The 26,455-nt window shown below is 39.0% G+C and overlaps 1 protein-coding gene across 1 annotated transcript in view; it reads left to right on the top strand.

Moving 5' to 3' along the window:
- PREP (prolyl endopeptidase) overlaps window positions 1-26,455 on the top strand; it is a 158,382-nt gene that overhangs the window by 53,513 nt on the left and 78,414 nt on the right. The window contains exon 7 of the mRNA XM_066248268.1: window positions 9,103-9,208. Within this exon, the coding sequence (XP_066104365.1) occupies window positions 9,103-9,208 (106 nt within the window). The remainder of the gene's footprint in view (window positions 1-9,102; window positions 9,209-26,455) is intronic.

Here is a 26,455-nt window from a genome sequence, read left to right as displayed (position 1 = left end):
TAGGAAGCAGCTGATCCTCATAGCCATTTTCCTACATGCCTGGGGGCATCGGTTGGTCATCTTTCTCTGCACCTGAATCCATTGTAGACTAATTTGACCCAGGCTCTGCTGATTTGCTTGATGAGCAAAGACATGAATAAATACGATGAGGCTGCAGAGATCTGGGCTCTCAGTCCTAGAGGCTGGGAGTCCCCTGCACCCATCTATTCTGTATGTTGCGTCTTGTATGTTTTTCTTAAATCCTGCAGCGCCTTCCTTTTGTGCACATCCACTGCTGAGCTGGTCTCAACAGGCTGGAAAGAACAGTGACAAATTATTATTTAATATAGATCAAGAGACTTTAGTCACATGGCAGTGATTGCGGAAGGATAGAAATTGTCATTTTAGAAGGTTCTCTTGGACAGAAAAATAAAGCTCTTTATTCAAAATGATTTGTAGAGCATTTGGAGAGAAAACAACAACAAAGAAATCAAGCATTTTGAGGCACTTTTCCCAGCAGAGGGTGCTGTAGAATAAAGATTCCAAAAATGTATCAAGTCCGTTTAGAAAAGATTAGGGAGAAAATAGCCAGACTCTGGTTACTTAGCTGAATCCTATTACTGAAAACCTCATTCTATTATACCTAAGAATTGAAAGGAAAAGAAAAGTGATTTTTGTACAGAAGTAATCCTGTTTCTTAATATTCATTGCATATCTCTCCATAAGCAATTTTAATGTGTTTACTTGTGACCCTTAGAATTAACAAAAACATTGTGTACACATTTGTGTATATTATACATATATTAACGTGTAAAATCGTGCCTGATGCTTGACTCACCATAGGCACTCATGAATATTAATTTTCTTAGTCTCCCCCCTCGCCTGCAGACATTCATCCTCACAAAGACCTTCTGGATCTGATGTGCACCCAGCCTCACCTACAGAACATGTACAGTCAGTAAAGCCTAGACGTCCCTCGTGGAATGCTGCCTCACCTGTCCCTTACACGCCGGAATGTTGTGACTTGGAGCAGAAATTGCTCAGCAGCCCTCTTCTGTGCTGTGGTCGGCACAGGTCATGCATTTATTCCCCGACCACCTTGCTTTGCATCCACTCCTGTGGTAGGGTCGGCTAATGCTTAGGAACAAAGAGCAAACAAAGCTCCAGCCCTTCTGGAAGATGTTTTGTCATAGCACCCTGTTCTATTTTAACATTTTTATATAATACAAAGTTTAGGAGGGGCTCATAAGAGACATTCCCCCATGTTTGGTGTGTGTATCATTTTAAACGGCACCGTTGTCCTCTTGACATTAACTCTAATAATTGAGCCTGAGGCTGCCAGCAGGTGTCCTTGCTGGTGACCATTCAGTTCCTTATGCACTCCCTGGGAATCCTGCACTTTGCATTTTCATCCCAGGAGTGGCTGAATGGTTGTCTTTATATTCATCCCGGGGTGGATTCCTAACTGGACTGTGTGTGCCCATGGCTCATTGTCTGTGTCCTCTTTTTCATTAGCACTGCATGAAGTGATCGTATCCATCATGCTGATTAGCATGCAGGAAAATCTCAGCAGCATGCTTGGGAAGGCAGAACAGTCAGGAAGCCAGACTAAAGACCGATGTGAGTAAAGCTAGAAGGCGGTACTGCTTGTATATACACGTAACACAGCTCCTGGTGGAGAGTTGGTCTTTGTAATAGTAAGGTGGGGTTTGCTGATCAGTCACTTTTCTCACCTGACCTCTATCGCTCATTAAAAGAGAAGAGAAAAACCATAGTTGCTTGGCCAGGTGGTGGCGCAGTGGATAGAGTGTCGGACTGGGACATGGAGGACCCAGGTTAGAAACCCCAAGGTCGCCGGCTTAAGCGTGGGCTTATCTGGTTTGAGCAAGGCTCACCAGCTTGAGCCCAAGGTCACTGGCTTGAGCAAAGGGTCACTCCTTCTGCTGTAGCCCCCTGGTCAAGGCACATATGAGAAAGCAGTCATTGAACAACTAAGGTGCCTGCCGCAACGAAGAATTGATGCTTCTCATCAATCTCCCTTCTTGTCTGTCTGCCCTTATCTGTTCCTCTCTCTATCTCTCTCTGTCACACACACACAAAAAAAAAAACAAGCAAAAAAAACCATAGATGCTTAAATAACCAAGCTTATCTGCCAGTAAAACAGCCAGGTGGATTAGAAACAGTAGCGGCTGTGTCAGGTCTAAACCTACATTACTTACTTTATTTGGAATGGGTTATCCTTTCCTAGAATTTTCTGTTATGTCTGTTTCTGGCATAACAAGCAACATATCATGCAGAGTTTAGGTTGATTTCTTTTCCCCCGTTGCTGTAGTACCACACTGTTTTAGGAACACTGGGCAATTAGATTTAACGGCTACCAGTTAGAAATGTTAGTTAATGCACGTCATGTGTGCGGTGACTACCCTGACAGTATCTCTTTATCACAAACCCATAATGAGTAATGTAAAAGAACATTGTAGGTGACTAGTTTGACATTTTAAAGTTTTTCTAAGTTAAGTTTTGCAGATGTACTTAATATTAAAGGGCTGTTATGATTGACTGCTATTACAAAAGAAAAGAAATTCAAAAGCGTCTCTAAAATAAAGTTGATAAAGTTTCCTGCACTGAGAGGAAAATGATTAACTCTTAAAGCTATTAAAATCCATTTTCACTCCTTTTGTTAATTTCCTGGACGATTTTAGTCTCCCAGCTTTTTAGTATACTTACAATTTTATACACACAGTTAATTCTCTTAATATATAAAAGAAAATACTTTCGTTAGTTTGAAAAAGTGCATGTAGATTCAGATTATGAAAAAACTTTCTTTACCCTTTTCTTATTGGATTCTAAAGAAATTTCATGTCCATGAAGATTTGGTTATTAACACAAGACCAGGTGACTATGCAGTTCAGTAACTCTATCATAAAACACCTAAAAGTTTTCTTTGAAAATGATACGTAGATGGGCTTGATAAGAGCAGTGCAACAAGTCAATATGAATGTTATGTTGGACAGTTTGACCTCTGCATAAAATAAAAGAAGCATATGCCAAAGTTTATGGCAGTTCTATTGGAAGAAGAAACAGAAAAAGTAAAAATATACTACTATGTAATGAGACTGAAGGAAATATATCATTATGTATTTTTATTAATCATAGGTATTCTTTTGAATTAATCCTATGTTATTCTTATATCTGTATTTTAAGCATATAAATAATATATATTAAAAATGTCATTATACAATAAAAAATTAAAAGTAAGTTAAAAAATAAGTCCCTGGCTGGTTGCATAGTGGATAGAGCATCGGCCCAGCATGCGGTCATCCCAAGTTCGATCCACGGTCAGGGCACACGAGAAGCAATCATATGCTTCTCTTCCCTTCCTTCTCCCTCTTCTCTCCGTCTTCTCTCTCTGTCTTTTTCTTCCTCTTCCTCTCTTGCAGCCAGTGTCTCAGTTGGTTAGAATGTTGGCCCCAGACGCTGAGGATAGCTTGGTTGATTTGAGCATCGGCCTCAGACAGGGATTGCTGGGTGGATCCTGGTCATAATGCATGCAGGAGTCTGTCTAACTATCTCCTCTCCTCTCACTTAAAAAATAAAATAAAATAATTTAAAAAATAAAAACATTGTGACAGACTTTTTGCTTCTGGCCATAGTGGTGTAACTGGTACTAGACTAGCCTTCTTGCAACAAGCTATTAGAAAATGATACAAAATAGACAAAGCAACTGTTTGCAGATATGAGTCTGCTGGCATCACAGGGCTTTCATCTGTGAATGAAATGAACACTGTGATTGGCCCAGCTCTCTACCTAGAAGCATTTCCTGAACTCCAGCACAAAGAGGGGAGCCCACAGAATATTGTAGTCTCACTGAATTTAGGATCCAGAAGTTGAGATTTAGGAAGACTGAAACCACTGGAATTTGCAGATGGAGTACCAAAGAAGGAAGAAACTACCCATGAAGAGTCCCAGAAATGTGCCTTGATATCCCCTTACATCTTTAGCCATTAGTGGCACATGCATAGGAGGCACCATAATTCAAGCTAAGAATAACTACCAGAGGTTTAATGAATATGGAAGACTCACATTCTATCCAAAGTAGAAAGACCTTGTGAATATCCAGAGTATTCAGCAGAGACCTGGAGAAGCCAAGCCTTAGCAGTAGTCTGTGGACATTACCAACAAAGCTTAAAAACAAGCCTTGAATGGATCAGACTGATTTTCCAACAAATTATCTAGCTCAAAACATTTAAAGGAAGACAAAAAAAAAAAAGCTAGACAACATTCAAATATTCAGAATCCAATAAAAATGTTACTATGGGCCCTGGCCAGTTGGCTCAGCAATAGAGCGTCAGCCCGGCATGTGGAAGTCCCAGGTTCAGCTCCTTCCCCCTCACCTTTCTCTCTCTTTCTCTTCCCCTCCCGCAGCCAAGGCTCCATTGGAGCAAAGTTGGCCTGGGTGCTGAGGATAGTTCCATGGCCTGCGCCTCAGGCGCAAGAATGGCTCCGGCTGCAAAGGAGCAATGCCTCAGATGGGCAAAGCATCTCCCCCTGGTGGGCATGCCGGGTGGATCCTGGTTGGGCGCATGCGGGAGTCTGTCGGTCTGTCTCACTGCTTCTAACTTTGGAAAAATAAAAAAATGTTACTATGTGTAAAGAAGCAAAAAATGTGACATAACCAGAGAAAAATTAGTCAATAAAGAGATCCAGAAATGACAGGTAAGAGAATTAGCAGACCTTTTAAAAGCTATTATAAAAGTGATTTTAAAGAGTTTTAGAAAACATTATAATGTACAAAGGAAAAAATATAAAAACAAATTACATATTCTTTTAAAGGTAAAAAAAAATATCTGAATTGACAACTTGTCTACATAGGCTTAACATCAGTTTAGAGACTATTAAAGAAAATATCAGGGAATTTGAAGACTGGATCATTGAAACTAAACCACAAAGAGAAAAAAAAATTGAAACAAAAATGAACATAGTGTCATTGATTTATGGGACAATACTAACTGATTCAACATTATGTATTTGAAGACTTACCTTAGGTGTAAGGGGACACAAAAATATACAGGGTGAAGCAAAAGCAAGTTTACAGTTGTTCATGTGGAAAGTAATGTAATAATTAATAAATAACAAGAATACATGTTTTTGTGTACACACAACTGTAAACCTACTTTTGCCCCACTCTGTATATGAGTGAAAAAATGGCCAAAAATGTTATGAATTTGATGAATAGACACCTGCAGATCCAAGACACTCAGCAAATCTCAAGCCGGCTACTATGGTACTATGGCAAAGCCTATTATAATTAGTCCTCAGAAAATCAGAGATAATAAAAAATGTTTAAAATCTTTAAAGCAGCCAGTGAAGAAAACACATTACAGATAGGGAGAAGAAGATAAGAAACGACTTTCCATCTGAAACAGTGTAAGTCAGAGGGCAATGATGGAAAGACCTTAATGAGGCCTACCTTGACTGCCATACTGCATATTCCAGTCCCTTCCCATGCATTCTGCCTGCTCTCCATGGCCTTCATCATCCTATATTGTACTATGCAATTCTATATTTGTGTGTGTCTCCTCCACTAGACTATAACGTGGTTTGTTTTTTCTTGATCTGTTCACTGATGTATCCTTAACACCTAGAAAATGACTGGAACATATCTGCTTGGGAAATTTTTATTGAATGAACAAATGACAGTTGGTAAGTGTGTTAGTCAGGGTTCTCAGAAACAACTAAGAGGGTCTGTGTATAAGTGCAGAGAGAAAGATTTATATTTTAGAACTTGGCTAGCGTGATTGTGGGAGTTTGACAAGTCTAAGGTCTGCAGGATGGACTGGCAGGCTGGAAGCCCAGGGGAGAGTTTCTGTTGGAATCCATCTACTGGCAGAGTTGCTGCTTGCTTTTGGAAGTAAGTCTTTTTCTGTTAAGGCCTTTGTCTGATTGGATGAGAGTCACTCACATTACATAGGTTAATCAGCTTTATTCAGAGTGCACTACTTTAAATATTAATCTTATCCAAAAAAGTACCTTCCCAGAAACATCCAGAATAATGTTTGACCAAGTATCTAGATACTGTGGCCTAGCCAAGTGGACACATTAAATTATCCTACACAGTAGGATGTAGAAAAATAGGAACTGTTGTACACTGTTGAAATGTAAGAGTATAAGTTGGTTAACCACTTAATTTGGCAATAGCTCATAAAGTTGAATTTGTGCATATCCAACCCCTGAGCAATTTTACTTTTAGTTATATAGAAATACTTATATAAGGGAAACAAACGCTTATAAAAGGCCACAAATAGACATGTTCAAGAATTTTTTTCTAAAATGTTGCTTGTAATAGAAATGAAGTAAACTAAATGTTTACCGTATTTCCCCATGTATAAGATACACCCTTTAATGGAAAATTTGGGGTCTGAAAACTGGGTGTGTCTTATACAGTGGTTGTAGATTTTTTTATTTGCATTTGCCGCTTTTTCACACTTGTTATCTTTGTGCTCATTGTTTCTCACTTGTTACGAGTATATTATGGTAGGTTACGTTTTGCCACATTCTGCCCAGAAATGACTCAGAAAAAATTTTCATACAGTGCTGAACTCAAGTTAAAAGAGATGCAATTTGCAAAAGTGAATGGAATCATGCTGCTGAATGTAAATTTGGTTCTCCTTCTACTGAAAAATGAATCCAAGACTGGCTACGGGAAGAAGAAACCCTACTGAAAACACCATGGCAGAAGAAGGCCATGAGAGGCAAGTCAGCAAAATGGCCTGATTTAGAGAGGGAATTGAAGATATGGATTGAAGAGCAAAGGGCAATTGGAATTCCTGTGTCCACAAAGATGGTTCCGCATGAGGCAAGAATTGCTGATGAAAAGGAAGTTACTGATTTCAAAGGAGGACACAATTGGAGCTTCAGGTTCATGACACAGAATGGACTAAGCATGCATACATGCACCAGACTGCCCAAAAGATGCCTAAAAGCTATGAGCAGAAGGTCCTTGAATTTTATCATTTTGTCATTCCATGTTGGAAGACTCATCAGTTTGAGTTGGGACAGATTGCAAATATGGACAAAGTTCCCCTTCAATTCGATGTCTCAAGTAATGGAACTGTTGATAAGAAGGGGGTGAAAACTATAACTGTGAAGAGAAGAGGACATGAAAAGAGCCATTATACAGTTGTTCTAGCTTGCTGTGTTGATGGAACCAAGCTGCCTCCTATGCTGATTTTCAAATGCAAAACAATGCCAAAAGAAGATATTCCTTGAAGAGTGATTGTCCATGTTCATGACAAGGGTTGCATGGGTCAAAATGGGATGAAGATCCGGTTTGAGAAAGTTTGGAGAAGGAGACCAGATGTGCTCTTATGCAAACCTGCCCTGTTGGTGCTTGATCAATTCAGGGCATACATAACAAAAAACACAAAGAAGATTACTGCAGAGCAAAAAACAAAACTTGCCGTCATACCTGGAGGCTTGCTATCCCAGCTCTAACCACTTGATGTCAGCATTAACAAACCCTTCAAAGCTGCCATGAGAGATGAATGGAACCAATGGTTGAAGTCTTCTGGGGACAATTTGACATCAGCAGAAAGAGTGAAGAAACCAACTATAGGAGAAATTTGTACCTGGGTGAAAAGATACTGGGATAATATCAAGATTGAGATCATTGTCAAGTCATTTAAGAAGTGTGACATTTCAAATGCCATAGATGGGACTGAGGACAATGCAATATATGAAGAGTGATTGGTCATCAGCCACAGATGAGAAGAAGCTAATGGATGGGAATTTTGACAGTGATGAGGAGTTGTATGAATTTTATGATGAATGAAACGAGTTCAATAACACTTTTGGGGGGACTGTATTTTTCTGAAGTTAGAAGCAGGGAGGCAGTCAGACAGACTTTTGCATGCGCCCAACTGTGATCCATCTGGCATGCCCACCAGGAGGCGATACTCTGCCCATCTGGGGCGTTGCTTCATTGTGGCCAGAGCCATTCTAGCACCTGAGGCAGAGGCCATAGAGCCATCCCCAGTGCCCGGGCCAATTTTGCTCCAATGGAGCGTTGGCTGCAGGAAGGGAAGAGAGAGATAGAAAGGACAGGGGGAAGCAGATGGGCACTTCTCCTGTGTGCCCTGACTGGGAATTGAACCTGGAACTTCCACACACCAGGCCGATGCTCTACCACTGAGCCAGCTAACCAGGGCATTGAATTCAATAACTTTATGCAATACAATTTTTTTTTCAAATTTCAGGCCCCAAAATTAAAGTGCGTCTTATACATGGGGAAATACGGTATTTATAGGACAATGGATTAACTAGTTGTGCTATATTCTTAGATTGGCACAACAGTTAAATGAAAATTCCATATATCAACTTGGGTTAATTTTTAAAATTGTTTAATGAAAAAATTATAGTGTGCATATATATATACTTATATATTATATATATATACATATGTATGTATATATACATATTTCAACTATATATATATAGTTTGATAGCAGGTATATTTTAACAACTCAAAACCATAGTTTGTTACATTAGTATTTTATCAAGGTTATTTTTTGCTACTTAAGATTTTCCTGTTTAACATGATATTAGCACAGGCCTTTGCTCTCTGATGTCTTGTGGTAGAGGTAACTGAAGATAGTCATGAAGAGTTGTTCAATAGAAATTGTTAATGCGACCAATGTGAACCATAAACGGACTTCTTTGCATCCATACCCATTTTGCTAATTTTTTACTCATTTAGAACAACTTTTTGAAAATGTAGCCTGCTACGAAACTCCAAAGTCAGGAACATTAATATTCAAAATGACAGATTGTCTGTATTTGCAGTTAAGGACTAGGCTGAATTTAAGTAAATATCACATCACGCCATTATGACATTCAGTTACACCTGTTGATACTTTCTCCTTATTTGTTTCACTGTTTTGTTAAACTGTGATTAAGAGTATGTCCATCTCTTTTTCTGGTAACTTTCTTAATCTCTTCATAACTTTGAGGAATATTTACTGTGTTTGAGTTTAACCTTTATTTTTTTTACTTAATATTTAACAGAACTCTCACAAAAGCGTACATTGTAATCATCCTCAGGCATGGTTTTTGTTTCCTTTATAGTTGTCTGACGATGGTCACTATGTCTTGTTATCGATAAGAGAGGGTTGTGATCCCGTGAATCGCCTATGGTACTGTGACCTGCAGCAGGAATCCAATGGCATCACTGGTAAGTTACCTTTCAATCACAGATAATTATTCCAGAAAGCTCCCTTAAAAAGCAGTTATTTTGTCTTCTAGTTGATTTTCCAAGAAACCTTTAATTTAACCGTATCATCTTTATTCATAGGTTTTATTTCTTCCCACATCCCATAAAATGAAGAAAAATTGAAGGAAGGTATTTGTTGGCTGTAGCATTTTCTCTGTAGGTCGAGGTTAACCATATTTTTCTTACATGTAAGTGTGAAAATATCCTGTGAGTATTGCAAATGAAGAGTGTTAAGGAGAAGCTGGCATTTTGGTCTGTAAAACAGTACTGTTAACTAGGTTAGCAGGTACTCATAAGACAGCGCCTCAGTACAGAGCCACATGCGCAATGATAGCCTGCTTTTTCTTCCTGAAGCTTTGTATGTCATGATGTAAACATAGAAGCAGCGAGTTACTAATTCTGGAGGTGGCTCATTTTACATGTTCTCTTCCAACACTTATGTCATACCAGCACCACCGTCAAGCATTAAAGCTTTCAACTGCATGATTTACTGTGCTAAAAAAAATTCCCAGGCTCAAAAATTTTATCAGATATGCTGGCACCAGATAAGACACTACACCAATTATACTGTGTTCTGCTTAATGTAAAATAAATATATTTTAGAGATGGTGTCACAGATTTTCAAACTATACAATATTGAGTATACTTTTCTGTTATTAGATGACCTCATTATTGGTATTAATGTATATATTACATTATAAGACTATACATTTTTTGTTATTGATTGGTCATTGTACCATTTTTAAAATTCTCTAAGTAAGAGTCATATCCAAACATTCTTAGATACTGCAGAGTACTAGCCACACATACAGCAGAATGAAGTCAATACTCTTATTCTAGTGTTAAATATATATCCATTTAATAAACATACATGGGCTTTTTTTTCCTATTTTTTTTTTAAGATACATCCATTTTGATCTCAAGAAAATGGGATCAACCACATCGGTGTTCACACTCCCTGACAGGAGCAGACTACCACCCAGGAATTGTTCATTTGAGGGATAAGTCCAGGTGTACATAGAACTGAGCAAACCTCTGAAGATCGAATCTGAAAGAAACAGGAGCAGCCATTACTGCGCTGTGGTCCTTCTCTCTATTTCTGTGTGACAGGAGATGGGAAGGACTTGCCTTTCTCTAGTTCTTTATAAATGCCAGTTATAGTGTTCTTTCTCCAGAGAGTTCTAGTTTCATTTTCTATTTAATCATTTTAAATATTTAAATTCCTGGATAAGATTATTATTAAACAATAGAGGTTAACAAATTAAAAAAAAACACATTGCTTAATTTACTCCAAATACAGACGAGATCGGGCGCGTTCAGGGTGGTATGGCCGTAGACTACTCCAAATACAGAGAAGAAAATTTTACTTACTTATTCAAAGACTGAACTATTGCTGTGTCCACTCTAATAATGGATAGTGATGCTTTGAGTGAAACTTATCAGTACCAGCAGAACTTCAGGAAAGCCTCTGTGATTTCTTCCTGACCTCTTGGTTTTTTTTTTTTCTCACCTTATATATTTTTTCATCCCCCAGTTTATCATGGCAAACATTAGTGTGGAATTCAAGAAGAGGGTGTGATACCTGCAGATTGGGATTCCAGAATGAAGTCAATTGTGTAGAAGTGCATGAGACCCTCATAAACAAAATTCTAGACAGTCCAGCCATGAATGAACATAAAGAAGAAAAAAGGGGCATCTCAGAAACCCTAAATTGCTATACTACATTCCGATTGGATGACACTGTTTACAAAATGAGCCAGGTCCCAGCCTACCTTCCTAGCTTGATCTTTCCTTCAGTTACTTGACAGCTGTCTTCTCTGCTTCCTAGGTGTTTTTTGTTTGTTTGTTTGTCTATTTTGTTTTTGCAGCCCAGTGCAAAGACTTCATAAATGTTAGCAATTACTATTTTCCAAATTGTTCCCCCTTTTTTTTCCCAGAGGAACTTTATGATTATTTTGTCATGATCTAAACAAAAGTTCAGCTCTGTGTTTGACTAGGACTGTGTGTGAATCTGTATGCTTATTTGGGATTAGATATCTCAAAGTTATACCCCTATATTATCCCACATATTTCTTGTTCAAGTCATTTCTAGGTATTTTGTATTTGTGAGATATCGATGGTTGTGAAGGTATCTGTCAAGGTTTGAGTTAAGAAGCAGAACCAGAAGGACATGTATATTAAGAGATTGATTGTAAGAAGTGGGCTTACATGATTTGGGGCCGGCCAAGTCTGCAATCAGTAGAGTAGGCCATCAGGTAGGGCAGGCTGGAACTCAGACAGAAGCTAAAGCTGCTGCCATAAGCAGAATATTTTCTTCTTTGGGGAATTCTCAGCTCTGCCAGAAGACTTTTAAACTTATTGAATCAGACACACTCAGACAGTATAGGATATCTCCCTTACTTAGGGTCAACTGATCAGATAGACTTCAGTCACTTCTACAAAATACCTTCCAAGTTCCAAGTAACACCATCCCAGTGAGCTCATGGAAAGCCACAGGGAGAGGAGTAGAGCACACAAGTCTCACAATGCTCACCTAATTTTATTTTTAATAAAGTTACTAAACTGACCCAGCTTTAGAATTCATTTTAGACATTTAGAAAAGTATATAATATTCTATAAACAAGAAATTAGAATTTGAAGTAGATTTGAAGCTGTTGAGTTATGTACTGATAGATTGGGATCAACATGGAGAGAGCTCTCCAGTTATAGCTGCCAAATTCTGAGTGTAGTGCTGGGCCTGTCATTTTTTTCCATTATTGCTTTGCTAGCAGTAAATCTGTGGATAATATGAACCTCAGAGTAGTTAATTCTTTTGAGTGGCAGTCCTAGGATTCTGAAAGCTCTTGATAGTTGCAGTGACTGACCAGCTGTAAAAAGATGAAATGTGTATCAGTTTCTACCTGTGGGTTCAAAAGTCAATTTTGTAAGACAAGAATAGAGAGACTTGGTTTCAGGAGGCGGGGGGGATTTTTTGTGTGTTTGTTTTAATTGAATGCTAGTTTATTATGATATGGTTATGACTATTTAAAGCAGGCGTCCCCAAACTACAGGCCCGCGGGCCACATGCGGCCCCCTGAGACCATTTATCCGCCCCCCTGCCGCACTTCTGGAAGGGGCACCTCTTTCATTGGTGGTCAGTGAGAGGAGCACTGTATGTGGCGGCCCTCCAATGGTCTGAGGGACAGTGAACTGTTCCCCTGTGTAAAAAGTTTGGGGACCCCTGATTTAAAGAAATAAGTACTATACGTGAATTTAACTATGAAGACACTAGTAAATATATTTAGTTTATAAAATGGAGAGACACAGCGGACTGAAATAGTGATTGTTAAATTTTAAAAAATAATTTCTATTAAATGCAATTGGATATATTGAGACAATAATGATAAGATTTTCAAATCAAATTTGAATTTTAGTCTCAGCTCCATCACTAAATAACTGATGACCCTAGGCCTGGGGAAGTTATTTTCTGTCTTAATATTTCCATAACTACAGATGGGAAAGTAATAGCTACTTCACAAGGAATTGTGAGGCATAATGAAAATGCATAGGAAAGGGCTTAGCAGAGTTCCTGGCATGTAGCAGGTTTTCAAGTATTCCTCCCCCCACCCCGTTGTTTCTTGACAAAAGAGGATTATTGGGAATTGCCCCCTTTTGGTTTTAAGTAGTGTAGTAAAATAGATGGAGCGTGCCCCAACGTACACACTTGTATTGCGTATTAAAGCTGCTCTCAACACAGCTCTTGGTATTGATTTGTTTTCTGCAAAGCCAGATTCATAATCAGAAAAGAATTCTTTCACTGAAGGAAACATAAATAGATGTGCCTGTAGTGGGAGACTATGAGGGAAAAAGTGTCTAATTTTGCAGGTGGATAATTGAAAATTCAGTAAGGGGATGTGCCCCGTGGTGACAACGACCACTACCCGGGGTCTTTGTCTTGCTCTTTCTTATAAGCTCCCTCATTTTTGTTTTGCTTTTTAAACTAAGGGGAAGATGAACACTTAACATCAGTGCTAACTGTCCTTGTTAACTACTGAATGAGGAAAACCTGAATAGCTGGTGACTGAAAGCTAAATCCAATCTTATGAAATCTTTAACTTTATATTACTGAAATGTATCCCCCTTTTGATCCCTGAAGACTTTATGCTGTGGTTTTAATCCTTTTGACCATAGAGGCAGGGAGAATTACCAGCTCTTCTCTACCCTGTCATTTTTGTCAGCACATTTTTTTTTTTTTTTTTGCCAAGAGTACCTTTTCACATTATGCACTTTGAAAAAAAAAGGACAAATACTGTGGTGGCTGGCTGTTGAATGTCATAGAAAAAGACAGCACATAGGGGGAAAAAACTGCATAAATACAGGATGGAAAAAAGTCTTGAAAGTTTGAGAGTTAAAAAAAGAGTTCTTCACAAAACTGGTTTCCTTTGTCGTTGACATTGATCGTGTAGATTTGAACTTGTGTTCCCTGACTTGCTGACTGCCCGCCAGCCTGCTTGCTGCCCTGTGGGCCAGTCTCTCTCCTGTGACCCTCTGCCTCTCTTTGAAGAACCTCATTTCTGCCATTTGCATTCGCACGCTCCTTACAAACTGCGGGTTGTTGAACCTTTCGGCAGGAACTGCAGATGGGACCTGTGCTGCTCCGCTCTTCAGGTCACTCCCCTGACTCGCCTTACCAGGCCTTCTGTCTGGGTCTTAGAAGCTCCTATCGTTGTCCCACATGTTCAGCAGCTGAGCAGGGCCCCTCCAAAGAATGTCCCAGCCCTTTCTGCGCTGGTGGTCGGGGCATGTTCTGAGTCGCACTCTTCTTTCTTTGAGGAAAAGGAATTTCTGCCCCAGAAACTTCCTTGTGCTTTTGGTTGGTACCTTTCCCTCCACAGTTGGCCCTTCTGCTCCTGTCCCCTGTTCTGGTTCCTTTATCTCTCTATGCAAACACACTGAGGTCTGTGAGCTGCGTGAGTTCAGTGACCTTGCTGTCTTGCTCCCGGTGCTGTCCTCAGTGCCCAGAATCATGCCTGACAGATGACAAAATTCTCCCTGATCAGCCCTTAGTCAGGCTCCTCCGAGCCCTCTGCTCAACTGGGCCTCAGCCTTGCTTCCTCCCCCTCTACCTCCTTGCTGGGCCTGCACAGCCCAGTTGTACAAGAACTCTACTAAATCAGCTTGGACAGAATTCCCCCACCTTCGATATCTGATCAAATTCCTTCTCTCCCCACCCCTACTTGCTATCAGAGTACCTTCATGTGCCTTCACCAGGAGTCCTAATGGGTCAGTTTAGCAAGAATCCTACCCTGCTGTCTCCTCTTAGCAATTTTTCATCCACTCCCAACCTCCAGTTCTGCTCATTAGCTATAAATCCCCATCTGTCTTTTCTGTAGGAGCTAAGCTGGAATGCTCTGTTATTGTGATAGTCTTGACACCTATTGCATTAGTCCTGAATGAAGTCTTTACCATCTTACAGGTGCCAGAATAATTTTTTCTTTACATAGTCTTCTAGTAAGTGGCACCAGCATGTCTTGAATGACTTCACTTGCTCCCTTAGGTGTCCTGGTGCTCAGGTGTTCCACTTTATAAGCCATCCTCCATTAGTACCTATTAATATTCTCCTGGGTGGTTTTTTTTTATCTTTATTAAATTTAATGAAGTGACATTGATAAATCAGGGTACATATGTTGAGAGAAAACATCTCCAGATTATTTTGACATTTGATTGTGCTGTATACCCCTCCCCCAAAGTCAAATTGTCTTCTGTCACCTTCTATCTGGTTTTGTGCCCCTCCCCTCCCCCACCCCCTCTCTCCTTCCTTGCCCCATCCCCCCTCCACCCACCCCCCACTCCCGTTGCCATCACATTCTTGTTCATGTCTCTGAGTCTCATTTTTATGTCCCATCTATGTATGGATTCATGTAGTTCTTAGTTTTTTTTTATTTACTTATTTCACTCCGTATAATGCTTTCAAGGTCCATCTATGTTATTGTAAATGATCCGATGTCATCATTTCTTATGGCTGAGTAGTATTCCATAGTATATATATACCAAAGCTTTTTAATCCACTTGCCCTCTGACAGACACTTGGGCTGTTTCCAGATCTTCGCTATTGTGAACAATGCTGCCAAAAACATGGGGGTGCATTTCTCCTTTTGGAGCCGTTCTATGCTGTTCTTGGGGTATATTCCTAAAAGTGGGATAGCTGGGTCAAAAGGCAGTTCGATTTTCAATTTTTTGAGGAATCTCCATACTGTTTTCCACAGTGACTGCACCAGTCTGCATTCCCACCAGCAGTGCAGGAGGGTTCCCTTTTCTCCACATCCTTGCCAGCACTTATTCTGTGTTGTTTTGTTGATGAGCGCCATTCTGGCTGGTGTGAGGTGATATCTCATTGTGGTTTTAATTTGCATTTCTCTAATGATTAGTGATGTTGATCATTTTTTCATATGCCTATTGGCCATCTGTATGTCCTCTTTGGAGAAGTATCTATTCATTTCTTTTTCCCATTTTTTGATTGGATTGTCTTCCTGGTGTTGAGATTTACAAGTTCTTTATAAATTTTGGTTATTAACCCCTTATCAGACATATTGTCAAATATGTTCTCCCATTGTGTGGTTTGTCTTTTTATTCTGTTCTTATTGTCTTTAGCTGTGCAAAACCTTTTTAGATTGATATAGTCCCATTTGTTTATCCTGTCTTTTATTTCACTTCCTCGTGGAGATAAATCAGCAAATATATTACTCCGAGAGATGTCGGAGAGCTTACTGCCTATGTTTTCTTCTAAGATGCTTATGGTTTCACAGCCTACATTTAAGTCTTTTATCCATTTTGAGTTTATTTTTGTGAGTGGTGTAAGCTGATGGTCTAGTTTCATTTTTTGCAGGTAGCTGTCCAATTTTCCCAACACCATTTGTTAAAGAGGCTGTCTTTACTCCATTATACTTCCTTACCTCCTTTGTCAAATATCAGTTGTCCATAGAGCTGTGGGTTTATTTCTGGGTTCTCTGTTCTGTTCCATTGATCTATTTGCCTGTTCTTATGCCAGTACCGGGCTGTTTTGAGTACAATGGCCTTGTAGTATAACTTGATATCAGGAAGTGTGATACCTCCCACTTTATTCTTCTTTTTTAAGATTGCTGAGGCTATTCGTGTTCTTTTTTGGTTCCATATAAATTTTTGGAATATGTGATCTATAACTTTGAAGTATGTCATTGGTATTTTAATTGGTATTGCATTGAATTTATAGATTGCTTTGGGTAATATAGACATTTTAATGATGTTTTTTCTTCCTAACCATGAGCACAGTATATGCTTCCACTTGTTTGTATCTTCCTTGATTTCTTTTATCAATGCTTTGTAATTTTCCGAGTACAAGTCTTTAGTCTCCTTAGTTAAGTTTACTCCTAGGTACTTTATTTTTTTGGTTGTAATAGTGAAGGGGATTGTTTCCTTAATTTCTCTTTCTGACTGTTCATTGTTGGCATATAAAAATGCCTCTGATTTCTGAGTATTGATTTTATATCCTGCCACTTTGCTGAATTCATTTATCAGGTCCAGTAGCTTTTTGACTGAGACTTTAGGGTTTTCTAAATACAATATCATATCATCTGCAAATAATGATAGTTTTACTTCTTCTTTTCCAACTTGAATGCCTTTTATTTCTTCTTCTTGTCTGATTGCTGTGGCTAGGACTTCCAGGACTATGTTAAATAAGAGTGGTGAAAGGGGGCACCCCTACCTTGTTCCTGATCTTAAGGGTATTGCTTTTAATTTTTGCCCATTGAGTATGATGTTGGCTGTGGGTTTTTCATAGATGGCTTTTATCATGTTGAGGTATGTTCCCTGTATTCCCACTTTGCTGAGAGTTTTGATCATGAATTGGTGCTGAATTTTATCAAATGCTTTTTCTGCATCTATTGAAATTATCATATGGTTTTTCTCCTTCTTTTTGTTTATGTGATGAATCACATTGATTGATTTACGAATGTTGTACCAGCCTTGCCTCCCCAGAATAAATCCCACTTGATCATGGTGTATGATTTTTTCCATATATTGTTGGATCCGGTTTGCTAATATTTTGTTGAGGATTTTAGCATCTATATTTATCAGAGATATTGGCCTATAATTTTCTTTCTTTGTGTTGTCTTTGACTGGTTTTGGAATCAGAATTATGCTTGCCTCATAAAAGGAGCTTGGAAGTCTTCCTTCCTCTTGAATTTTTTGAAATAATTTGAGAAGGATAGGAGTTGTTCTTCTTTGAATATTTGGTAGAATTCCATTGTGAAGCCATCGGGCCCCGGACTTTTCTTTGTTGGGAGTTTTTTGATAACTGTTTCGATCTCATTTGGTGTAATTGGTCTGTTTAGGTTTTCTGATTCTTCCAGATTGATTTTTGGAAGATTGTATGTTTCAAGGAATTTGTCCATTTCATCTAGGTTGACAAGTTTTTTGGCATACAGTTCTTCATAGTATTTTCTTACAATATTTTGTATTTCTGTTGTGTCAGTTGTTATTTCTCCACTCTCATTTCTAATTTTATTTATTTGAGTCCTCTCTTTTTCTTGGTGATTCTAGTTAAAGGTTCATCAATCTTGTTTACCTTTTCAAAGAACCAGCTCCTAGTTTCATTGATCCTCTGTATTGTTTCTTTAGCCTCTATGTCATTTATTTCTGCTCTGATCTTTATTATATCCTTCCTTCTACTACATTTGCGCTTTACTTGCTGTTCTTTTCCTAGTTCTTTTAGATGGAGGGTTAAGTTGTTTATTTGAGTTTTTTCTAACTTCTTAAAGTGTGCCTGGAGTGCTAGGAACTTCCCTCTCAGTACTGCTTTTGCTGTGTCCCATAAATTTTGAGTTGTATGCTCATTGTCATTCATTTCTAGGAATTTTTTTATTTCTTCTTTGATCTCATTCGTAATCCATTCATTATTTAACACCCTGCTATTTAGTTTCCATGTGTTTGAGAATTTTTGAGCTTTTCTGTTGTGGTTCATTTCTAGTTTCATGCCATTGTGATTGGAGAAAGTGCTTGATATGATTTCAGTCTTCTTAAATTTGTTGAGAGCACTTTTGTGCCCTAACATATGGTCTGTCCTAGAGAATGTACCATGAGCACTTGAAAAGAATGTATATTCTGCTGCTTTAGGGTGAAAGGTTCTGAAGATATCTATTAAATCGAGTTGATCTAGTGTGTCAAATAAGTCTACTGTTTCTTTGTTAATTTTCTTTCTTGAGGATCTATCTAGTGATGTTAGTGGGGTATTGAAATCCCCTACTATTATAGTATTGCTGTTGATCTCACCCTTTAAATCCATCAAAGTCTGCTTTATATATTTAGGTGCTCCTATATTAGGTGCATAGATATTTATAATAGTTATATCTTCCTGTTGGATTGCTCCCTTTATCATTATGTAGTGGCCTTCTTTATCTCTAACTATCTCTATCTTTATATATTTAGGAGCACCTAAATATATAAAGCAGACTTTGATGGATTTAAAGGGTGAGATCAATAGCAATACTATAATAGTAGGGGATTTCAATACCCCACTAACATCACTAGATAGATCCTTAAGAAAGAAAATTAACAAAGAAACAGCAGACTTATTGGACACATTAGATCAACTCGATTTATCTCTAATAGTCTGTTTTAAAGTCCACTTTGTCTGATATAAGTATTGCTACCCCAGCTTTTTTTTTCATTTCCATTTGCATGAAGTGTTTTTTTCCATCCTTTTACCTTCAATCTATGTGTATCTTTTGTTCTAAGGTGTGTCTCTTGTAGACAGCATATGTATGGGTCCTGTTTTCTTATCCACGCAGCTACCCTATGTCTTTTGATTGGATCATTTAATCCATTTACATTTAAGGTTATTACTGATATGTAGTTGTTTATTGCCATTTTCTTCTTTAAAGGTGTATTCCTTTTTTGCTATATTCTTTTCCCACTTTGATCTGTTTACAACAGGCCCCTTAACATTTCCTGCAGCATTGGTTTGGTTGTAATGAATTCCTTGAGTTGTTTTTTATCTGGGAAGCTTTTTATTTCTCCTTCGATTTTAAACGATAGCCTTGCTGGATAAAGTAGTCTTGGTTGTAGGTTCTTGTTCTGCATTACTTTGAATATTTCTTGCCATTCCCTTCTGGCCTCAAGTGTTTTTGTTGAGAAGTTGGATGTCATCCTTTTGGGGGCTCCTTTGTAGGTGATAACTTTTTTTTCTCTTGCAGCTTTTAATATTTTCTCTTTATCGCTTAGCTTTGGTATTTTAATTATGATGTGTCTTGGTGTAGATTTCTTTGGGTTTCTCTTTAATGGAGTCCTCTGTGCTTCTTGAACTTGTGAGAGTTTCTCCTGCATTAATTTAGGGAAGTTTTCAGCTATGATATGATTGAACAAAGTCTCTATCCCTTGTTCTTTTTCTTCTTCAGGAACCCCTATGATGCGGATGTTATTTCTCTTCATGTTGTCACAGAGCTCTCTAAGAGTTTCCTCAGACTTTTTGAGTCACTTTTCTTTTTTCTTCTCTGCTTTCATGCCTTCATTCCAGTTGTCCTCCAACTCGCTGATTTGATCCTCAGCTCTATCTGTCCTGTTTTTAATTCCTTCCATTGTGGTCTTTATTTCTGATATTGTATTTATCATCTCCGACTGATTATTTTTTATACTTGCTATTTCTTTATTTAGGTGTTCATAATGACCATCCATTGTTGTTCTAAGATCCCTAAGCATCCTTACAATCATTATTTTGAACTCCGCATCTGGAAGTTTGATTATTTCCATATCACTCAGTTCATCTCCTGAAGGTGTCTCTTGTGGTTTTATTTGGATTGCACTTTTTTGTCTTCTCATTATGTCTATGTTTGGGTGTTTTGCTTATAGAGCTGGTTGAGTCTAGGCTTGGTGTTATCTGCCTCCAGTTTTTAGTTGTGTTATTTCTAGGTCTTCTTGGTTTGGTATCAGCTATTATTTGTAATTCACTTTGGGATTTGGGCAGCTTTGAAGTCTTGATTTGTTTGTTTTCTTAACAGGTGATAGTCCTGTTTACTGATCTCAGCAGGGGGCTTCCTTGAAACTGTATCCAGGAATGTGATGGGTGTACCCTGAGCCTCTGAAGGTCTCTTCCACCAACTAATCTCTTTGGGGGCAGGGTGTTTTCTCAGCTTCAGTAGAGGGAGGTGTATCTCAGATCTCCATGGAGACCTGAGTTACTGCCCCTCCTCTCCACTTCTTGTTTTCAGCTGTGTCTTGTTGCACTGATTGGAGCTGGAGAGATGTCTGGAGATCTCTGATCTGGAAGCAATTCAGTACTGTTTTGTGGGGAAGGATCAGTCCCTCCCCCAGCTATGGCCGCTTTCAGCACAAATGAGTCAGCTTTTTTTTTAGGTCGTTTCCTGCATTCCTTAGCCCCTCACAGTCTGTCCCTTTCTCTTTCCTTTCCACTTGAGAGCTAAGCTGGTCTTTTCAACAAACCTTGCTCCCTGGTCGCCAGGCAAGTGGCTGTGAGCAGTATTTTCTGCTCTTTCCCTGGAGTTAGATCCCCTCTGGGCTTTCAGCCTCACCCCCCCCCCCCCCGTTCCTGTAAGCAGGGGAGATTCAGGCGCTCCCTACCAGGTTTGTTGTGGCTTCTTCTTTGCTCCTTGGTTTTTGAGAGCTGTTCTTGTAGTCTAGAGTTGGTTTTTCATGCTGATTTTTCCTAAATTGATTTGTATTCCAGTTTGGTGGTGAGAGCTGGGCGTCTGTGTGTCCGCCTACTCCGCTGCCATCTTCAGGTCTCTCCTGGGTGTTTTGAATCGGTACTTTCCTGGTCTCCTAATATTTTAAATTAAATTTCTGTCCTTTATTAAACTCTAAGAATGATGACTAGATCAGCCTGTGTTTCTCCAGTCCTGTATGTGGTATGAGCAGATTTCTTCCTCGTTTAAAAAGTGAAGAAGTATCGAAGTATCACACAGGCCAGCATGACATTTTATCAGTTGTCTGTAGAAAAGTCTTGACCCTGTGATTTTTAACGTGATTCATGGCTGCATATTAATTGAAATTTTTCATCCTGAACCTTGCAAGAAAATGATTTGTGTCTGCATTTTCTTAATTATATGTTGTGTACTTTTCTAAATTAAGACTGTTTCTTTTGAATTATATAAAATACATATTTTGCTTCCAAATTTGTTATAAATAATTTTATTTTGATTATATATATAGTTGTTTCATTTAGACTACATTTAGAACAAATTTTCACTTTTTTTTAACATTACCATTAAATATCAGGCCTAGACCTCTTTTCTTTCAAATGTATGAACTTTTAAAAAATGTTCATGAGAACTTAATTTATACCCTAAAAATGTGAGTTTTCAGTATACTTTTGTATACATTTAACTTAATGTGATATGTTTCTGAATTTTTTTTAAGTTAGAAGATGCTACTAACGTCTTTAAAATTTGAATTCGGCCTGACCAGGCAGTGGCAGTGGATAGAGCATTGGACTGAGAAGCAGAGGACCCACTTTCAAAACCCCGAGGTCACTGGCTTGAGTGTGGCGGGCTCATCTGGCTTGAGCAAGGTGTCACTGCACCTGCTGTAGCCCCTGGTCAAGGCACATATGAGAAAGCAATCAGTGAACAACTAAGGTGCCGCAACAAAGAATTAATGCTTCTCATCTCCCTTCCTGTCTGTCCCTATCTGTCCCTCTCCTATCTGTCCCTCTCTTTGTCTCCCTCTCTGTCTCTGCCACAAAAAAAAAAAAAAAAAAAAAAAAAAAAAAATTGAATTTGGTTCCTCTGTTGTCTTTACGCCATCGGCAGATATAGGGGAAGCAGACATGTACTGAAGCCCTGTTGTGGGCTGTTGTCCCTGCCTGTGGAGTGCCCCCTGTCCGCCAGATAGTAGCCGTGAGACCGCCAGTACACCATTTCAGGGCAGGTCAGGGGTGCTGGGACTGAGCGCCATCAGCGTTAGGAAATCTCTGGAGATTGAAAATGCTAAACTCCCTCCATCTCCTCTCTGTTTCCTTTCCTTTGTTTATTTCTCTTTCTCTTTAGTTCTTTCATTTCTTTTTTGTAGATCAGGTACTTTACTCCCTATTTTTAGGGTTATCAGCAGCAGAAGGGGCAGTGACCATTTGGCCCTGTTCTGAATGAATTTAAATTTATATCATAGGTTTTTTTAATAGAATCTTTAGGAGGCATTTGGTAGGTAAAAGGAACTACATATGTGTAAAATCCTTGTTAGGAATGCCACATTCTTCTCCTTCAATGACACCATCCTTAAAACAAGCCTGAAGTGGTCTTTGTTTATGTCACAGCATTTATCAATCATTTTGGAGGAAAATGGATGGTGCTAACATATTTGATTTTTGTAAGCAGTATCAGTTTATCTTGTACTCCGTCCAGACTTTTATTAACCTTTTGTCCTTGTTTGCTGAAAGTTTGGTCAATTTAGACTGAGGAACTTATCAGTACTCACCCTGTCTTTAATGCTCTCACGTCATTAATGAAAATTGGCTTTCTCCTGCATAAGAAATCACTCTACACATAAAGATAAAAGGCAGCTCGGTATTGGCCAGACAACTACATTCAGCCAACTCTGGCTAATGCCAAGCAGACGACCTCTTGTTGTTAGGTAGTTGAGACAATATTGACGTATGGGTCACACTTGGAGGGCCTGGCCATCTTTGGGGTTACAGTGGAAAGGGAGAGAGAAACATTCGAGAACCTTTAAACAAATGATTTATCCACAGTTTAGCAAAATCATCTGAGCATAAAAGCTAGACCACCAGCAGAGGACTTCTGTGACAGGTAGAGAGTTATTAAAAAATAGTATACGTATCAGAGTGGGACTGAAAAAAGAATTAGAACATCAAGAGGCAATATAAAAATAAGCAACATATGAATTTGGGAATAAAATAATAATGATAAAATCAGTACTTTTACTAATTTAAAATTAGTGCTCCTAAGGGTTTTTCTAGGAAAAGAGCTGTGTGGTGTGAGAGATGGGAATTAAACTTTAGAAGTTCACTATTAGCAAGTCGTGCTGTTCAGAAGCCACATTTAGCTTATTTTTGTAGTTTGAAAAATGCTGGGGTTATTCAGCCTAGTAGTAAGTGGTGTTTATTTAGCTTAGGTGTGCCAAATTCTGAACTACAAATTTAAATTTAGATCTTTCAGTCTTCTCAGCAGCCTCTGAGGAGCCTATGTCCTTAGGAAACTGAGGTTGGTGAAACCAGTTAGCCTTCCTCATGCCATTTAAAGATTCAGACCCATGTCAGCTGAACTCCCAAGCCCACGTTCTCACCATCACGAGATGGAAGGAGGGCATCCGACCAGGAGGACCAGTAGTAGCCTTCTGGTCCCCTCCATCTTGAAGCAGAACCCACACTTTTCATTTGTTTGTCGTCGTTACGTCAGGCCCTTTATGTTCTGTAAAGTATATAACCACTTTTTAGTTCCTCTTATTAGAGAGCTTACAAACCACTTCCTATGAAACATAGTTAATACCATTGATGTCCAAAAAAGCAATGAAAGTAAATGCCTTTGCTCTAGGGAAAGCCTGAGATGACTTACTGCAAGGTAGTCTTCACTCAGTAAGCAAGTCGCTCCCCCACCATAAAGCAGGTTCGTAAAAAGTAATTTTGACTTTAATGTAGAGAAGTTTAGGAACTGAATTCTTTTGGCTTCAGAGTGAATAATGTCACTTACAGACAAAAAGAACCTCAGAAAAGGTGAGCATACAGGGAGATGGTTTGGGAGTTTAGCCATGTCTCTTCCTTTTTTTTTTTTTTTTCATTTTTCTGAAGCTGGAAACAGGGAGAGACAGTCAGACAGACACCCGCATGCGCCCGACCGGGATCCACCCAGCACGCCCACCAGGGGCGACGCCCTGCCCACCAGGGGCGATGCTCTGCCCATCCTGGGCGTCGCCATATTGCGACCAGAGCCACTCTAGCGCCTGGGGCAGAGGCCAAGGAGCCATCCCCAGCGCCCGGGCCATCTTTGCTCCAATGGAGCCTTGGCTGCGGGAGGGGAAGAGAGAGACAGAGAGGAAAGCGCGGCGGAGGGGTAGAGAAGCAAATGGGCGCTTCTCCTGTGTGCCCTGGCCGGGAATCGAACCCGGGTCCTCCGCACGCTAGGCCGACGCTCTACCGCTGAGCCAACCGGCCAGGGCCATGTCTCTTCTTAAAAGTAATTTTTCTTTTTTTCCATTTAAATCAGCAATTTTCTAACTTATGCATGGCAAGATTGAATGAGCCCCATTGTTCATCTGAAATGCCATTTCTCTTGAATTAGGTCATGTCCAAAGCCCTGAGGAGCGGGAGTTTTGGGAAAGCAGAAAGATTTAGTGAGCTCCGGTTTTAAGCATGCTGCTCTGTGAGGGCTGATACTTTGAACTGCTTTTCAAATTCATAGCTGGATTTATATAAATCCAGCCACCTTCCCTATTCTAAATGAATTTATGACTTGTAGTATCTGTCTATTTATAATGACTAAGGTTAAAGCTTTAGAATTTGATGGCAAATAAAACCACAAACTTGTTGAGTGTGCGTGTGTGCGCGCGCGTATGTATGCGTGCATGCGTGCATGCGTGTGTGTGCGTGTGAGTGTTTTCAGTGGAGCTTGGTTATTTAAAACAAATGTGGCACATCTTCAGGCTCACCTGATTATACTGAGGTACTGAAGAAGCTTCTACTCTGTTTTGCCTTTGTCGGATATTTCGGTGGCTTTTTATATCATGGAAGTGGATAGGGTTATGATAAATACCACTGCAATTGCTACAAGACCTTTTCAAGCAGAAACTCTAAGATGGTTACTTTGTGAAATAAGGTTTCATGTCGCAAAGTGTTTTATTGTTGGGGAACATTTAAGGAATCCGATATTTCCCTGAACCAAGATTCTGTGTCTACAAAAGTTATACTCCAGAAAATTGTTTTATCATTCTTCTCATAAAGAAATGTACCTTTCTGATTATCTACAAATTTTTCATTGCCAGCTAATTTTCTTACTTATTCTTCGAAGGAGTAGTTTTTAGGTTCTTTTTCTTTTAAAGCATTGGTTTATGTAAACTAAGATGCATTTACCTTTGAGTGGTCACCTGCTTTTGAGGTCAGCTGTTTGTCACTGAAAATATAATTGTAACTTGAATACAGAGCTTAATGTATTATGAAAATTAATTGTATGGACTTCTGTTTAAGGGAGTTTGTCAGATTATTTGTTCTGAATAGCCTTCCAATGGAAGCAACCAACATGTTGTAAAAACTTTATAAAGCATCTTTCTAGGCATATTAAAAGTTGACACAAAAGAAGATAAACCATTGGGACCAAAGACAAAATGAAAGCAGGAATCCTGGATTGTCCCAGAATATTTTTGGGAGGCCCTGGAGGCTGAACTTCCCTTTAATGGCCACCTCAGGCAGGGGAATTAAAGCTAATGCCTGTGGTTCTCCATGGTGGAGAGTCTAATGAGAGATTGCCTCAGTGTAAGGGTGACTGAAAAATTAACCTACCAGAGGTAGAGCTAAGAGGTGAGGAGGAGAGTGTGTATGGGATGGAAACCTACCTGTCTTTACCTTGGCACCAGTATAGCGGACGGGTAGGCAGGATGTCATTTCTCATAAAATATGAGAAAGGCTGACTTTCACATGGGTGCAGGTTGTCTTGATTGTCCCTATGAGGTCCAAAAATTCTCAAACCAAGAATTTAAAGTACTCCCAGTTTGGTTGCCTTCCAAAAGGCAAACAAGGAAAATACAAACGTTCTCTGGAAGACTGCCAACCTGCTCAGGTTTCCAAGAATTCCTGCAGATAATGTTTCAACGGAAATCACAAAGCCAATGAAGAAATTCACCAGCATGAGAAATAGAGCCAGCTGAAACACCAGTGTGGAATTATCAGATTCTTAATGTAAAACTAATATGTTACATACACTTCTAAAAATAAGCAATGAGTGTGATGCTGTTTTTACAAAAAGTAAATGAGAAACATGGCAGCAAAGCAAGAAACAATACTGTAAAAAAAATGACCAAACGGAGGACTAGGTAGAAATTCTACAAATAAAGTTATGATTAACATTAAAAATTAAGTTATTGGATTAAAGATGAGATTAGACACAGCTGATAAATCTACAATCGTAGGGGACCATTTTTACAGATCTTTTCTGGAACTAACAGAAAAAATTGGCCCCCTAAATCAGTAAATATATAGATTTAAACAATATGATTAACAAATGACTTAATAGATAT

The sequence above is a fragment of the Saccopteryx bilineata genome, chromosome 12 (genome assembly GCF_036850765.1).
Source record: "Saccopteryx bilineata isolate mSacBil1 chromosome 12, mSacBil1_pri_phased_curated, whole genome shotgun sequence".
Lineage (NCBI taxonomy): Eukaryota > Metazoa > Chordata > Mammalia > Chiroptera > Emballonuridae > Saccopteryx > Saccopteryx bilineata.
The sequence above is the reverse complement of the archived record's forward strand: the minus strand, read 5'-3'. Positions and strand labels throughout refer to the sequence as shown.